This window comes from Sander lucioperca, chromosome 18 (assembly GCF_008315115.2).
Source record: "Sander lucioperca isolate FBNREF2018 chromosome 18, SLUC_FBN_1.2, whole genome shotgun sequence".
Classification (NCBI taxonomy): Eukaryota; Metazoa; Chordata; class Actinopteri; order Perciformes; family Percidae; genus Sander; species Sander lucioperca.
The window spans coordinates 496,832-512,907 of NC_050190.1; the positions used below are offsets into that span (position 1 = coordinate 496,832).

The window sequence follows — 16,076 nt, forward strand, 5'->3', positions numbered from 1 at the left end:
TCCACTGACAGACTCAGATTAATATTCTAAGTGTCTGACAACATTATGAAAATGATCCCTTCAGAGATAGACCTTTAAAACCTCTTTGAGACCTTTCTGTTTAACCAGAAACAGCTCTGAAGTCGCTAGCGCTAAACCCGCCAGACTCCATTTAAAAAAACAATACTTTTAGCTAGGGATGTCCAGATCCGATCACGTGATCGGAAATCGGGCCCGATCACATGGTTTCAGACTTGATCGGAATCAGACGTTACCTCCCGATCAGGACTCGGATATATATGTATATATATTCTCATTATTTTTTAACACATCTATAGTTGTGCGGTGGCACAGAGTTAGACCCTTTTGACTCCACACAGAAACAGCAACGCGTGCGGCGTGACATCACTTTGTTGCAGAGACGCTATTGGTTAAATGCCGGCAAAGTAGAACACGGAAGCAGCTTGAAGCGGAAAGCGCGAGTATGTCTGCGGTCTGGAGGTATTATAAAGTTGAATTATTATAGAACTATCGGATCGGGACTCAGTATCGGTAGATACTGAAAATCAAATGACTCGGACTTGGACTCGAGGGCAAAAAAACCTAATCAGGACATCCCTACTTTTAGCGTGTATGGAGCCAACATATTTTCACATGTATATCTGTAAACTATGTGTTTATTTCAACCAAAACTAGAGTTGTGATGGTTGGAAAAGTGGAAAGACGACCCAAAATGTCTTTTCATAGTTTTATTTTGTTTCTGTCGACTTTGAATGAAGTGTATTTTATGATGCTAAAATTACTGTTTATTTACATGGAGTCTGGTGGGTTTAGCGAACGCAATTTCGCAGATGTTTTTGTTTAAAAAAAGGATCTTACTCTTTAACAGAAAGGTCGACCTCCTTAGAAATCCTTTCCATAATGTTGTCAGACACTTAGAATATTAATCTGAGCCTGTCAGCAGCAAAACTAGCACTTTTATGATGGTAAATACAAGCTGGACAATTAACTTACATTGTAGCTTGTTTCTCCGCCGCTGACTGCAGCGATCTCTCTTAATACTGGACCAATGTCAAAGATTGTTGTTCCCATCAGTCACTTAGACACAAAAACATAGGGTCCAGGTTGAACAAAAAAACAGTAGTTACCCTTTAATATCCAACTCAAGATTCCAGAAGTGATTACGAATGTTTCCATTGTTGGCCCCAGACTGTACAATAGTTTGCATCGTATTATTAGATCTCTAATATATATTTTCTTTCATTTATTTAATTATAATCTGTCTTTTTACTTTAGCTTCTTGAATAATATCATGACTACATGGACATATTTTCTCTATATTAGTCAATGGTTTTTTTTGTGCTAAATGCCTATATCTGGTACTGTCACGCCCAGGGCATGAAGTTAACTTTTTTGACCACCAGCCACAGTGGCAGGTGGATTTTTAAATCCACCTGTCACAGGGACTTTTTACCAGCCAGTTTTTTTTTTTGCCTCATAAAGGTGAAAAACAGGAATTGCTGTGTCTCTATGATCCTATCCTGTCCTATTGATGGTAGCCTACTCGTGGACATTGCGCCGTCATCACGTGCTGTAGTATGGGGGCCCGCCTTGATAATCCTGCATAGGGGCCCGGTGTTGGCTCATTACGCCACTGCATATAAGAGATGAGATGACCACAACAACAACAAAACACTGGTGAATGCGCACCATAACACATGAGTTGTTGCAAAAAAGTTGCAATTTTTTTGTATAGTTCTGAAAAATAAAAAAATAAATAAAAAGGAAACTTGTTTTGGGGAGAATAATACTTATTACTATTAATTAATTACTCTGGGCTTAGATTAGGAACCTTACCAAAAAGGCTCAGGATGCTGCAAATGTTGGTATAATATGAAAACGGCTGGTGGATTTAAGACAAAAAATAATAATTTATTGAATGAATCAAATATGAACATATCTGTCATTGTCAGTGGCTTGTTGATCTTTACATTGTTAGTTCATTTCCTAACCTGGCCTGGGACACACATTCATACGGTTTAATAAAGTACTTCTTGGACTTTAACTTATCATTGCACTTACAATAACGACCGTAGCTGACCTCAATTTAGGTCATCCTGTACATCTCATCTGCATTTTTTCCTGCATCCACCATGTGTGATTGTGTGTGTTTGTGTGTGTGGGCGTCAGTCGCGGGGGAACGGAGCAACAGCCCCGCCCGCTGCAGACAGCCGACAGGATTGAAAGTTGTTACAGCGTACATTGATGTTAAAATGTATACAGGTAGGCAGGACAGTCTGAAATGTTTTGCACGGTCTTTCGCTGTACTTTTTGTTGGTAAATGTGAGATGTTGGAGTCACACACATCTCGTCCTCATAACAGAAACAAGGAAATTAATTTGACCCGTTCTCACTCCCGCTTGGTCAGTGGCTGCACGTGGGATGCTGGGATTGTGTAAGTAATGAAAATGCGATAGGGGGCCCCGGCTGGGGCCCAGCAACCGTGCTTACCGATAGTTACGCGTCTGAATCACTCAATACTCATTGGCTACCCGCCAATGTGGCAGGTAGATTGACAGTGTTACCCGCCAATTGCAAAATTCACCCGCATTTGGCGGGTGGTCGGGTGTTAATTCCATGCCCTGGTCACGCCTCTGTAAATGCATACGGTCACCAACATTCAAAATTGCCTGTGTCTCTGTGAAATAATGTTCACATACCATCAATATGCAACCACAAGTACATTTTGGTAGTAACACAAAGCCGCCAGGATTATGTTTTTTTTATTAATATATTAATCAGAAAAACGTATGTTGAAACTTAATTCACCTGCAGTACATCAACTGACGTATTTCATTATTTTCCTACAATATCCACTCCTACCACTCATGTGTAGGTTAAGGTTAGGACAAGATTGTTGGGAGTTTACTGTTTTTAACCTGCAAAAGAAAATCTGAATATTGTTCAGGGACATTTCCCATCAAAAAACTAATTAGTAGTATAGAAATAAAATGAGACAGAGTTTCCTGACTAGTGATGAAAACTGCTTTTCATGAATGCCAACCGCAGTCACTAGAGGACAAAATCCCCTTTAAAAACATTACAAATGCCTTAATCCTTCAATTATTTATGCGCACATCCTTCAACATATACTGTACGCTACATCCAAATTTAACGCCTCAAATATGACGTCTACTTAAGCGAAATCATTCATTCTTCATGTCAGAGCAGACTGAGGAGCCTGAACAACATTGGAGCTTCACTTTGGTCTGTCGAGGCTAATATTTAGTTATTAAGGTAGCTTTCTTTATGCACTTTTCACTTAATATGAAAAGTGAATGCGGCTTTGGAGGTAAACAATTAAGCTGCTCTGTTTAAAATGTATGAGACAATAAGACCTGCAATAAGACCCTCAAATGGAGCAGTAATGCATCAAAGTATTGCTGTTTGCAATTAAGGAATGATTTGGAAAGGGTTTTGCTACAGGGCAAACATAAATTAGCATATTGTATGGAGGAAACTAAACAAAGCATGTAGTACGCAGCCGAGCAGCAGATGCTTTGAAATGTACAGTACAGGTGGCAGGGCTGGAGGAATGTTTAGCATACATTAGCAATTAGGAACGGTTAGGAAGCAGTCAGCAGCAGTCAGCAGGAGCTTCTGAATGGCACTAAGCAGGGAGAAATGAGAGACCCTTCAGTGAGTGTAAAACAGTTTACCAGATGCAGGCAAGCCAGTGAGCCACCAGTCCGAACACACAGACCAGCAGCACCAGAACGGCAGCTCCGTACTCCAGGTAGTGGTCCAGTTTCCGGGCCACCCGGCCCAGACGCAGCAGGCGGACCACCTTCAGGGAGCTGAACAGACTGCTGATGCCCTGAGGGAGAGGAAGGAGGGAGAGGAAGGGAGGGAGGGAGGAGATGAAGGGAGGGAGAGGAAAGGAGGGAGGGAGGGAGGAGAGGAAGGTGGGAGAGAGGGAGGGAGGGAGGAGACGGAAGAGGAGGAAAGAGAAATGTGGGGAGGGATGGTGTACGGTAGGAAAAGAGAATAGAGAACAATGAATACAGAGAGAGAGAGACAGAGACGTCTGTTATTACAGGGAAAGGGTTGGTGTTTGTTGTGTAAAAGGAGAATGCATTCACTGGGCAACAACTGATCATTGGCAGAATTGACAATAGCAAATTACATTCACAGTTCAGGCTAGATGTTTAAACACTAAGACTCCTATCACCTTGTTTCTTTGGTAATAATATACTACGTGTAATCACAGACCGCTCTGTTAACAGAGAGTGTTAAAAGCTGGAAGCAGCAATTCAAACTTTTTATCGAAGACAGGAAAGTAAATTAGGGGGGGAAGAAATACAACAACAACAACAATGTGATCAGTTTGTTTTCATTCCGCCCACAGTTGAATAGTTGGGTTTTAAAAAGTGCTTATTATATTCATTTCTAAAAAAAACACCAATACTTGAAATACACAGATGAGTGTATCTGCAGAGACACCTACCCACACAGTAAGTAATACCAATGTGTTAAGATTCTCACATCAACCAGAAGCTTAAAGGACAATTCTGGCGCTAAATTAACCTAGGGGTTAATAACACGTGTGTACCGAGTCGACCGTTCTCTGGGATATGTTTTCATGCTAATCCAATGTGACCAGTTTTAGCGCAAACTGCTTACAAAGTTCTCAATGCTTGGGTTTACATGTAGGGACCCTCATTATGCTACCGTGGAAGTGTGGTGCTATTTTGAGCCTTGTTAGTGGTGTAGAAATAGTGATATCTTTTTCTCTACCAGTGCCCCGACGACTAGCGTTACAAGCTAATTAACGGTTCGCGCTAAAACTGGTCACATTCGATTCCATCAAAACATTTTTTTTTATGTACTTATTTGTTTATTTGATATAGTAGATTATTTGATGAAACAAAGCTAGAACTGGCACTTTTGCATGCCAAGCCACACCTTATCATCCATCAAAATGATTTCTAAATGACATTTTGTCCAAGTTATGCAGCGCTAAGCTCAAGAGGAAACCAGAAAAGGTCACAGCAGAAACTGAGAAAGCAAACACAGTTAATAATGCATTGCTTTCTTTCAAATCACTATTAGGAAGATAACCCATTAAAAGCCATGAACATCAGTCTGGACCTTAACTACAGAGGCACATCAAAGATTGGGACATGGTTGGTTCCACGTTGGCCAGGAAAGTGTCACCCAAAGCAGAAAAGAAATAATACAGGATGGCAAAACCTAACTAAGGTTATGATAAAACTGATGACAGACCCTTCCTCCAGAGCTCTCATCATGTCGGACCAGCGTCAGAGCATACACATAATCATATGGCACTGGTCACTTTAAAAGGGTACCATGGAATGGTTTATACACATTATTTAAATCGGAAAATCGTATGTAGCATGATTTTTTTCGACGATTTTTTAAAATCGATTATTTTCCTTAGAATCAATATATTATTATTTTTTTACCATTGATTGATCTAAATATTTTCTGTTGATACTGTACTACCAACGGCAAATACATCATATCTGTTTCCAGCAAAAAAGAGCGAAAGCAGAAAATCCAAGATATGTTCTTCTTTACAAATGAAATAAATGTCAGACTGACTGACATGTGATGTGCATTCTTCTTAGAAAACTATTAGTTTTCTCTAGAAGTCTATTATTCAACTTTTGTTTTTGTTAAAGTAGGAAATACTCAATACTATCGAATCGCAATACTTCTAGAATCGCGATAGATGAAAATCGCAATACAAATGTAATCGGTACCCATGTATCGTGAAAGAATCAAATCGGGACATTATTTACATTATTTTTAATCTATTTTATCTAGTTCTTTAATCTAGTTTTTATTTCACTCTTTTTTTACTACTACTAGACTGCTGTTATGACAGCTTTTAAATCTATTTTATTACATCGTCATTTAAATCATGCACGGGTCTCAAAGTGTTTTTGTCCGTTTTGTCTTTTCTGTTATTGGGTCAGTCATCTGGGAAGCTCTTTAAACTGCACTAACCTGTAAAGGTGCTACACAAAAGTATGCAGTATAAAGCTGTGCCACACATCACAGCATTTAATAGAAAATATTAACGAATATGAATTATTCATTAATAGTATAGTTCTTTTAACTTCTTCCTACTCCTTTTTCAACATGGGAATCCTTATTTGAATCATTTACAATCAATTTGAAAGATATGTTTGCAGGCTATTTAGTTTGAGTTGGTTTTTCTTGCTTGTGCTGAAATGCACCTGCTCTAATTTATCTTTTATCTTTTTGTTTTTAACAAAATAAACTCATTTGCAATGCCTGTCCCTAGATGGGCCTTTAAAATACAAAACAACGGCCCAAACGGTAGCGGCAGATGGCCGCCCACCAAGAGCCTGGTTCTGTCTGAGCTTTCTGTCTGTTTAAAGGAAGACTGTCCTCGCCACTGTCGCACCAAATGCTTGCTCTTTTGTAAAGTCCCAAAGCATTGAAAGTAGAGCCCAACCGATAAAGGATTTTTAAGGCCGATATCAATACAAATATTTGGTGATTTAAAAATCCGATATATGGGCCGATATATATATATATTTTTTTTAAAACGCATAACAAAACATAAACAGATTTCCCTAACATTAGTTATTTGTAGTTATTTATGAGTCCTAAAATAATATGATAATGCAGTTTAAAAATAAACTTGTTTGTTTTATTGTCACAACAGAACAGAGGAACATCAAAATATATTAAAGTTCTGATAAATAAAATGTATAAAAATACAAACGTAAGATATGAAACTTAAAGGGTTAAACACGAGTGTTGCCAACCGGGACGTTGTAGAGCGCCCTCTGGTGGACAAACTATGAAACACCAACACTCAGGTTTCGTTATTTTTTTAAAGTGGCCATATTATGCTCATTTTCAGGTTCATAATTGTATTTAGAGGTTGTACCAGAAAAGGTTTACATGGTTTAATTTTCTAAAAACACCATATATTTGTTGTACTGCACATTGCTGCAGCTCCTCTTTTCACCCTGTGTTCAGGTCTCTGTTTTAGCTACAGAGTGAGACCTCTCAACTTCTGTAAGATCTTTGTTGTCAGTCGCACATGCTCAGTAGCTAGGTAAGGACTACATGAGCTAGCTAGCTGTTTCAAGGCAGGATTAGCCGGGAGACTTCTTCTAAACGAGGGCGCACTTCCAACTTTGTGTGGAATACCTGCAGAACAGGGACATGGAAGTAGTTCTATACAATTTATTTTGTAGGTTAGGGTGAATTTGTGTGTGTTGTAGCAGTGTTTTGCCATTGAGAACAAGCTAGCATGCTAACAGTTAGCCCCCTAGGCCTCTCATCTCAGCTAGTGACGTAGAAAGCCGTGCAGATTTTGACCAGCTCACCCGGAGACTGAAGGCAGGACACCGTATCTCACTCCAAACAGCATGGATGGTTTTTTTTTCAAAGTTTGTATGTGTGTGGAAGCACCAGAGACACAAAATAACACCCCAAATCCCAGAAAAAGTGATTTTTTTCATAATATGGGCATTTTAAATATTCATTTATCGGCCATTATAAATGCCGATACCGATAGTTTGGAAAATGCCTAATATCGGCCGATAACATCGGTCTGGCTCCAGTTGAAAGCACTGAAGATCAGTGAAAGAAAATCTTTCTACAGATGGATCTGCATGTGCTGCAGGGTCTGCATCCCAAAGAAAACCCCTAGTAATTTCTTACAGTGGTAAAGAAATAGGTTTTTGCTCTTGGTTATTCTTTGATCTTGACTTGACCAGGTCTGGGTTTTCCCTGCACAGGACTGAGGAGGTCTTGGCTGCGTGTTGGCCTCAGCTCAGACTCCTTATATTCCCCTCTCTCTGAAGCCACAGGGCCAGCCAGCTGTGCCGCCTCTCTCTCCAGCCACAGCTTCAAAGGCCTCCCCTGGGACTCGGACGCTTCCCAGCTCATATGTAAATGCCTCTAGCTTAAGTAGCTACAGAACAGAGCAACACAGATGAAAAGAGCACGAGTCAAGAGCAATGCATGTAAAACCATGGCTCGTGAGCACCTGTTTATCCAAACAGAGGCCAGTGAAGAGGGACGGCGTATAGACGGAGATTACATGTCCACGGGGAAGCTCTTTTCACAGCGCCGGCTCTTTCTCTCATTATTTTCTAAGCACAGGACACACTGTTGCATCTTCCTGACAGCACTGGGAGCTTAACATGTTTTCAGAGCTCAATCCGGTGAGCATTAAAAATTTAAAACATCACAGCTTATAGCAAAACAGCGCCATGCTTCAATTGAGTTTTCAATTGTCACTCTGCACCGAGAGCAGAACCTTCCACAAGCAGCGAACGCTACAAAGAAAAGGTGCTTTTTGTACAGCTTTCTAATCCTGTCAACATTTGAAACACGAGGGTAAACTGAATACGTTTTTGTTATTTTAGTACCACAAAATACATTTGGTTTAATAGCTTTTGTTCTTCTCCCTTTGACAAATGTAAGACATCAAATATAAACCATCTGTGGGGATTAGTAGACTTAGACAATTAGCAACAGGTTGTAAAATGTTGAAACAGATGAGCAGCACAGAAAGAAACATTTGTTTTCACTGGTTTTGCTTCATCGCTCAGCCTCCTCCACATCCTTTCACTTCATGTATTCACTTCGCCTGCTAGTAGCCCTTTCTCACAGCAGACATTTGGGCTTGTCACAGCAGGAAAAGAACAAGTGTAACTAACATTAACAATGACTCAATGAGCCAGCATGCATAATACCAGGGCCCTGAAACCTGTGCTTTCCCTGCTATGACAGGTCAAGATGTCTGTAATGAAAATAGTCTATTCCCACTGTTCTATGCTGGGTTCACACAATGTCGGCAAAATAGAAAGAACGATAAACGGAGCCTGCACTATAGCCTTGATTAGGACTGTTTATGTAATGGTGTATTATTGTTAATACCATCTTTTTATCACAGTTTAGCAGCCATTGACTTGCTCACACTTCTGTAGTTCATTCACCCAGCGAGTGAGTTAACATGGCATGTCAGAAACTCACATCTCCTACTCGGAACTACAACCAGGAGGCTGTGTGAATGGCTTGTATTACCGTCCATACAATATGACATGAACGCATCATTATTGTGTCACCTCACCTCTCCATCTTCCACTAGAATAGTATATATATATATATATATATATATATATATATATATATATATATATATTAGAGATGCACTGATTACAACTTTCTAGGCTGATTCTGATTTTCTTTGAGTTAGGCCAGCCGATACTGATTTTAGCCGATTCCGATTTCATTTTTTCTAACCACTTTACAGCACACACAAATATTTCTTTTCTATCTTTTCTTTAATATAACATGTTTTGAACAGATAATGGATCACTATAAAATAGAACTATATAAATTACTCCTGGTGTGGGAAATTCACACACATCTAAAGTGCAATGTTAGAACCATTTCCTTCTTTTCACATCCAATATCCAACTAAAAAAATGTGATTTAGGTTTTTGGTGTCGTCCCTCCACGCCCTACTTTCTCCTTGCAGGTGTTGCATATTGCAAACTTGTTATCTTCTGCACACACGCTGAAGAATTCCCAAACAGCTGACATGTTGCAGGTTAATCCACGAGGTTCCCTACATGTGCGAGAATAGCGCGAGCGGGTACGCGCCACACACGGCGGAGAAGTTGAGAGAAAGGAAAAAGAGAGCGTGCCGTGGCGTCCGTGTGTGCGTGCGTCCTTGAGAACTGTAACTGGTATAACTTATGCTGTCAGTTAATTGGAGCATTGACCGGCATGAAATCACCATATGTCAGACTGACCTGCCGGTCGCCGGTCATGGCCGAGCACGTGAAAACCGGCCAATTCTGGTCACCGGCCGGTCTATCGGTGCATCTCTAATATATATATATATATATATACACTCATAGAAACAAAAAACAAGTTATATGAAAATGAAAAACTTTAATATAACACACATACGGCCAATTAAACCGCATAAAGGAATATATTTTTGACCAACCAGATGGCAGTCCTTTAGGAACAGGAAGCCTGCTTCCAAAATGTGGAAGCGCATGCTGTTATTTTGGTATCAATCAGATAGATGGGAGAGAGGGAAACTTAGTTTGGCACAGAAAGCAACAGCCCCAACAATCAGAAATGTAAAGAGCCATCGCCGATGATGAGGTAATAAGACATTGGTGGTACGGTGATATTTTGGCAACTCAAAGTTCAACATCACTGCTGAAAGTCTTCCCTGAAGGCGACAAACTTTTGTTTTGCAAGTTTATCGTCTGCAATATCAATAGCCAACAGCACACACAGAGCAATTAGACCAATCCGCTGGAAAGATTCAATGACTCACCCAACAGCAACAAACTTTGCTGTTTCTGGTGTCGTACTCTGCAACAGACAGAACTAAACTGACATAAAAAGAGACATCACACACGTTGCTGCTTTTTCACTGCAAGAGACACTAAAGAATTTTGACCTCAACAGAAATATGGTCTTGATTTATTTCATTGTGTACAGTATTTTGATATAAAATATAAAGTTATAGTAATACCATTTGAGCTCCACAGACTTCATATTCTTTTGATTATCACATCTTCCATCCATCCTGTCGCCACTCTGCTATTCTATATTTTCACTTTTTTAAATCAATCATTTTCACCTCATAATTCACTTGAAAATTGCAATGCAAATCGAATCGGCCCCAATGTATCGTGAAAGAATCGAATTGGGACCAAAGCATTTCATCCCAGCCCTAATAGCAACTCATTCCTTTTCATCCCTCTCTCTCTCCCTCTTCCTTCCATCCACCAATCTTCCTTTGACTCTCATCCAGCAGACACATTCAGCTCCATCTTTCCATTCTTATCCTTCCCTCCCTCTCTCTGTGTTAACATGCATGCAGTGTTAATTTCCCACCCCCGACTGCACGGCGCACAGCGTCCCCCCGGCTCTGTCAGCTTGGCTGGCCGGGGCGGTGGCAACATGCGCGCCACGCAGAAAGGTCAGGCTGGATTAGAGCCTTCTGAGCTTCCGCGGCGCCTGCAGACGCCCGCTGGGAGCTCCCATAAGCCGGCCGGGCTCCTCTGTGACAGCAGGTGGCTTCAGGACCCGCGGGGTGTTCCTCCGACACACACAAACACACACTTTTCACACCACCTCTGCTGCAACGTGACCAAGCTCCAGCACTCCTCGTGAGAATCTTACATTGTTTTTTTTATTTTTGTTTTTTTGCTTAGCCCGACTACTTCAGTTGCTTTGTTGACGTAACTGCTGACCCGTGTAGGTGTTGCTGAATCTCCAAAATGTTAACAGGAAGAAACAGAAAAAAAGTTCTCACACTTTAAAGGAAAACTCTATTTTTGTATAGGCTAACTTGTAGGTTGTGTTCATGTCTTTTGTATTGCTAAGGTAACATTTTATAGCTGAGATCTGAGAGCTGCAAACAGCGTAAGCCAGGACGGATCGACCAATTATCGGCCTGGCCGATTATCAGGGCAGATATTTGGTAATTTGCTTTTAAATAGCAGATAAATGAATGTTTAGGTCAAGACGGACTGGGAGGATCTCTTTGGTTTTACTACTATTCAATTATTTACTTATTTTTTACTAAGGATTAGTGTTTTAGGAACCTTGCCATGTTGTTTGTTCAATAACATCTATGTATGTATGTTTTATGTCTGTACGACATGTATGTTTGTAATGGTAATGGCCAACCCAGTCTCACGGCAGTTCGTGAAATGGTCACGTTATTTAATCTATTGATTTGTGTACACGGACACGTTTATCTCGTTTTTTTTCGTGGTGGCCAGCACGTTTTTTAAACTAATGTATTTCAATGGGAAGCATATTTCGTGATCATAGCACGACTACGGTAGTGAGTAGTATGAAATGCCGAAAATCTGCGTAGGGAGGTTGGTCGGGGTGGTGGATAGGTCAAACAACACAGGACTTTCACCCCGGAGACCGGGGATCATGTCCCGCGTGTGACCTTTCCTTTCCCCGTTCTTCTTTTCCTAAACCCAACCTCTGTATAGATGCTGACCACCACGAAGAAAAAAAAACGAGATAAACGTGTCCGTGTACACGAATCAATAGATTAAAAATGATGTGACCATTTCACGAACTGCCGTGAGACCGTGTTGTAATGGCAGCAGCATGGAGGTTGGCCCAAGCTAAATTTCCACATTGTGGAACAACAAAGTTTATCTTATCTTATATCGCAGCTTATCTGTATCACTGTATCAAAAAATGCGCTACTCAACTGTTAGCAGGAAGCTAGTTTTTGGTTTTATTCATTAATTTCATTGGCTGTGTGTTATGTTTAGACTTTCAGTTTTATGACATAATTGCTTAAAGCATTTAAACAAACTTCTGTGTTGGAGTTTGTAGCATTTTAAAATGGTTACTTTGGACTAAAAGATTTTCATTTTGACTGTAAATGCATATCGGTTCCGTTATCGCTTTCATTAACTTCTAATAATCGGTGTTGATATCGGCCCTGGAAGACCAGTATCAGTCGACCCCTAAAAAGCAGTCCGACCAACAACCAACAGTTGTGTTTGACAGCAAACAGAAAACCAAACCCAGAGCCGAACATTACAAGCCCAACATGCATCCTCCTCTTCAGTCCACTACGTGAAGCTGGAACATGTATCGGCTCCAAACAGATGGAATCAACAACATGTTTTGACCTAGAGAGTTTTGGATCAACCAACAACTACTGAGATTATATGATGATTTTTCACTTAAATCCTTTTTTTAATAGATTTGCACTGCTTCCAGTTTGTTAAAAAGTTAGCTATAAAGTATAACAAGTTACATATGCTCTGCTTTCATGTGTTGTACAGTCCTCACAAGGCATGAATGTGAACGCGTTAGAGTGTACATACGCGAGTTGGCAGCGCCTGCATGTCACCAGCTTGGCAGCAGTGTCTTGAAACCTGCATTAAAATACAACTAAAAATACTTCCTGCCTGCTTCATCCATCAGAGACGGCACAGGGGAATTCAGTCTGCAATGAGTCTATATTAATCTCTGCCTTTCTTTCACACTGCACCTTAAGCTGCCCACACACTGCCCTCAGTCAGCATCCATCTATTCTTCCAGTCTGCTAATACAGGAGAGCAGCAACAAAAACTTCACTTTAGCAAAGAGGAGAAGAGAGATTGACTGTGTCCTCTTTAGTGGCTGGAAATTTACCTGCCATTGATTTCCTCTTAACCCCCCCCTGCTGTCTGCTGTTTAAAAGACAGCAACAGAAAACTCTACTCAGTGGGATATCATCCAATCCATGAACGACTGGCGGTGAGAGGCCAGAGGACGAGAGACATCCGAACCGAGACGCAGCCAGCCAACCAGACACCGACTAGAGGATCCACAATTTAATACGCCATTCAGTCTGGTGGAGGACACAGTGGGGCAGCAGCAGCAGAGCAGGCACAAACACACACAGACACATGCCGGGGAGGACGTTCAACACTCAATGTTAAACTGAGACATATGGGCTCAATACTGGCCCTAAATTAAAAAGAAATATTTCAGCTACTAACGTCACATCTCAGCTACACTCAACATGTATTTTCATGGCGCACTTTGTTTATGCACCTACTGTAACTTACAGTAAAAGAAATAGGGTATCACAGGATGACTGTAAAGTCCATCCCAGGCTGTCAGATGATGTTCCAGGTATACTAACATCTTACCTGGGCCGTGGGAAACACTGCTTTCTGACTGGCTGGAAGGTGTTCAAAATAGATACATCAGGACACAGAAAAAGACAGTTCCACACAACAGTTGAACTACTTCTCTACATCCTTGCTCAAGGTGAATTAAACTGCAGGTAACCATTGCAAAAATGTACGTGTATCTTACTGGAGAATCTAATTTAAGAAGGGGTTAAACTTCTAATTTTGCTCTTTGGTAAGTGGACCTGTTTAAGCACGATAATGCACTCTGAGGTGTCCCAAAATATAATTAATGGACTTAGTGGTGTTTTTTTGCCTCCATCTGATAGATTTCTTTCTTATACAGTGACGCCTTGTCAAGCATTACTGCATTATATGAGGAACAACAACCTGTTGCGAAAAATGAATATTACTTTCAGTATTTTTAGCCAGCCACAAGTCAACAACTGTTGGATAGCTTGCCATTATACTCTTTCTCTCACACCACGATCAGGCCGATTCGTTCACACTAAAATGCCTCAACAAATATTTGTAATATTGGTATTATAATATTATTGTATTAGCACAGAATTTGGTTCAGACATTCACGTTCCCCTCAGGTTGAACAAATCAACTTGATGGTGAGCGTCAAGTCAAAATGTTAATTTGTCCAATACTTGCGAGACTATTGACATTTCCAACAGCCTCAGTTGTACTTGGGTTTGGTGTAGAGGATGGATACCCAAACCGAGCCCGTCGGGACCCGTCGGGACCCGGTGGTAACCGACGGGCCGGGCCGGGTTCGGACAGATATTTAGAAATTATTTTCGGGCTCGGTCACATCAGCGCGATAAGGCATTGAACATTTAAAATTTAAAACAGCTTATTATGTAGGTGTGTGCCTGTGGTAACGTGCGCTTGTTGCCCCGTGTGAGCTGATGACCTCATCTGTTGACATTTCTGAATGCCTTCCTACAGCTGCTTAATAAAAGCTTTCCACACAAACAAACATACTTGTGTCATTAGTATGAGATTAGAACTGTGTCGGCTCAGGCCGGGCTCGGACATAAATATCTTATTGCCTGTCGGGCTCGGGCCGGGCTCGGTTACTGCTCTGGTGGACGCGGGCCGGGCTCGGACAGAAAAATGCGGCCCGATCCGCACTCTAGTTTGGTGCTACCTATCAAATGAGAGCATGCTAACATGCTAAACTAAGACGATAGACACCTATTTTTACGATAAATTTTTAGTCTGAAAAATGCTTGTGACGAATGTCCATCACAAGTCCCCAGAGCCCAAGGTAAAGTCTTTAAATTGCTTATTTTGTCCAACCAACAGTGGATAACCTAAACATATGCTAATTGATACAGTATATATATATACTATGGTTGGAACCAGCAAATGTTTGACATTCTTCTTGTTTAATGACTTCTGCTTAACGCTTCAAACGACAAAGTTTTTAGGGGTTACTTCACCTTCTTCAACATCCTGTTTTAAAAGTTTTTTAAAGTTATCAAAGCAAGAATCTGATCATTTTGTTGAGACTTTAAGAGCTGCTAAGAACTATTAAAAGACAAGAACACAATGCTGAAGGAGGTGTCGAGTCATTTTTTGGCATACAAAATGAATAGATGTGGAAAATTCAGCTGCTGCCAGCTTAAATACTGGTCATTTTCATAATTATTATTATTATTATTATTTATATTACTGCTGTTCAAAAACTCATGTGATTAAGCCCCCACTTGGCAGACACAATCATACACACTCACACACAATAATGGATGTCTGTGCACAAACACACACCGGCAGCATGTGTTCACACCCACTCACGAAAAGATGAAATGTTCAAGCATACAAACACTGATTACAACATTTATTCTTTTTTTATTTCACATTCAGTAGATTTGTCCTTCCACTTCAGGGCGGAGGTCTAATTAATTCAGCTAGAAATCAAGTGGAAAATCACCTTTAATGGACTTATTGATTGCGGCCATAATGATATAACTCCTCGATATCTGATGGATGCAAATGGCCGTGAAAAATACTCAGAGATCCCTATGATCCCTCATAGAACATCGCCCAGAAATCAAACAACAGGATCTAAAACTCATATATATTCAACAACAGTTTACACCAACATTGCTGGAGATCAATGTGCTTGGTGAAAGCTTGTGAGGAAAAAGCTTTGACACTAGATCTAAATCTGTTAAAGGAGAACTCAGGGCAATTTTTACGTTAATCTTGATTGCTATACATATGTGAGTACTGTCGATAGCAAAAAAAACGAGCCGAATCAGTGCTAGCAACACAGCACAGTCATAATTCTGCCCGTTTCCATGTAGTTACATAGTCACTGTTATGGCCATAACCACTACAGTGCTCAATTACCTATTTTTGAGGATATGC

General features: G+C 40.5%; 1 protein-coding gene across 3 annotated transcripts in view; it reads right to left on the reverse strand.

Moving 5' to 3' along the window:
• Nucleotides 1–16,076, reverse strand: part of kcnh5b (potassium voltage-gated channel, subfamily H (eag-related), member 5b) — a 183,878-nt gene that overhangs the window by 122,012 nt on the left and 45,790 nt on the right. For all 3 annotated transcript variants that reach the window (XR_004895746.1, XM_031280412.2, XM_035994809.1), the window contains exon 7: nucleotides 3,699–3,856. Coding sequence is in view for 2 of the 3 variants with exons in the window: in XM_031280412.2 (XP_031136272.1) it covers nucleotides 3,699–3,856 (158 nt within the window). In the remaining variant the exon portion in view is untranslated. The remainder of the gene's footprint in view (nucleotides 1–3,698; nucleotides 3,857–16,076) is intronic.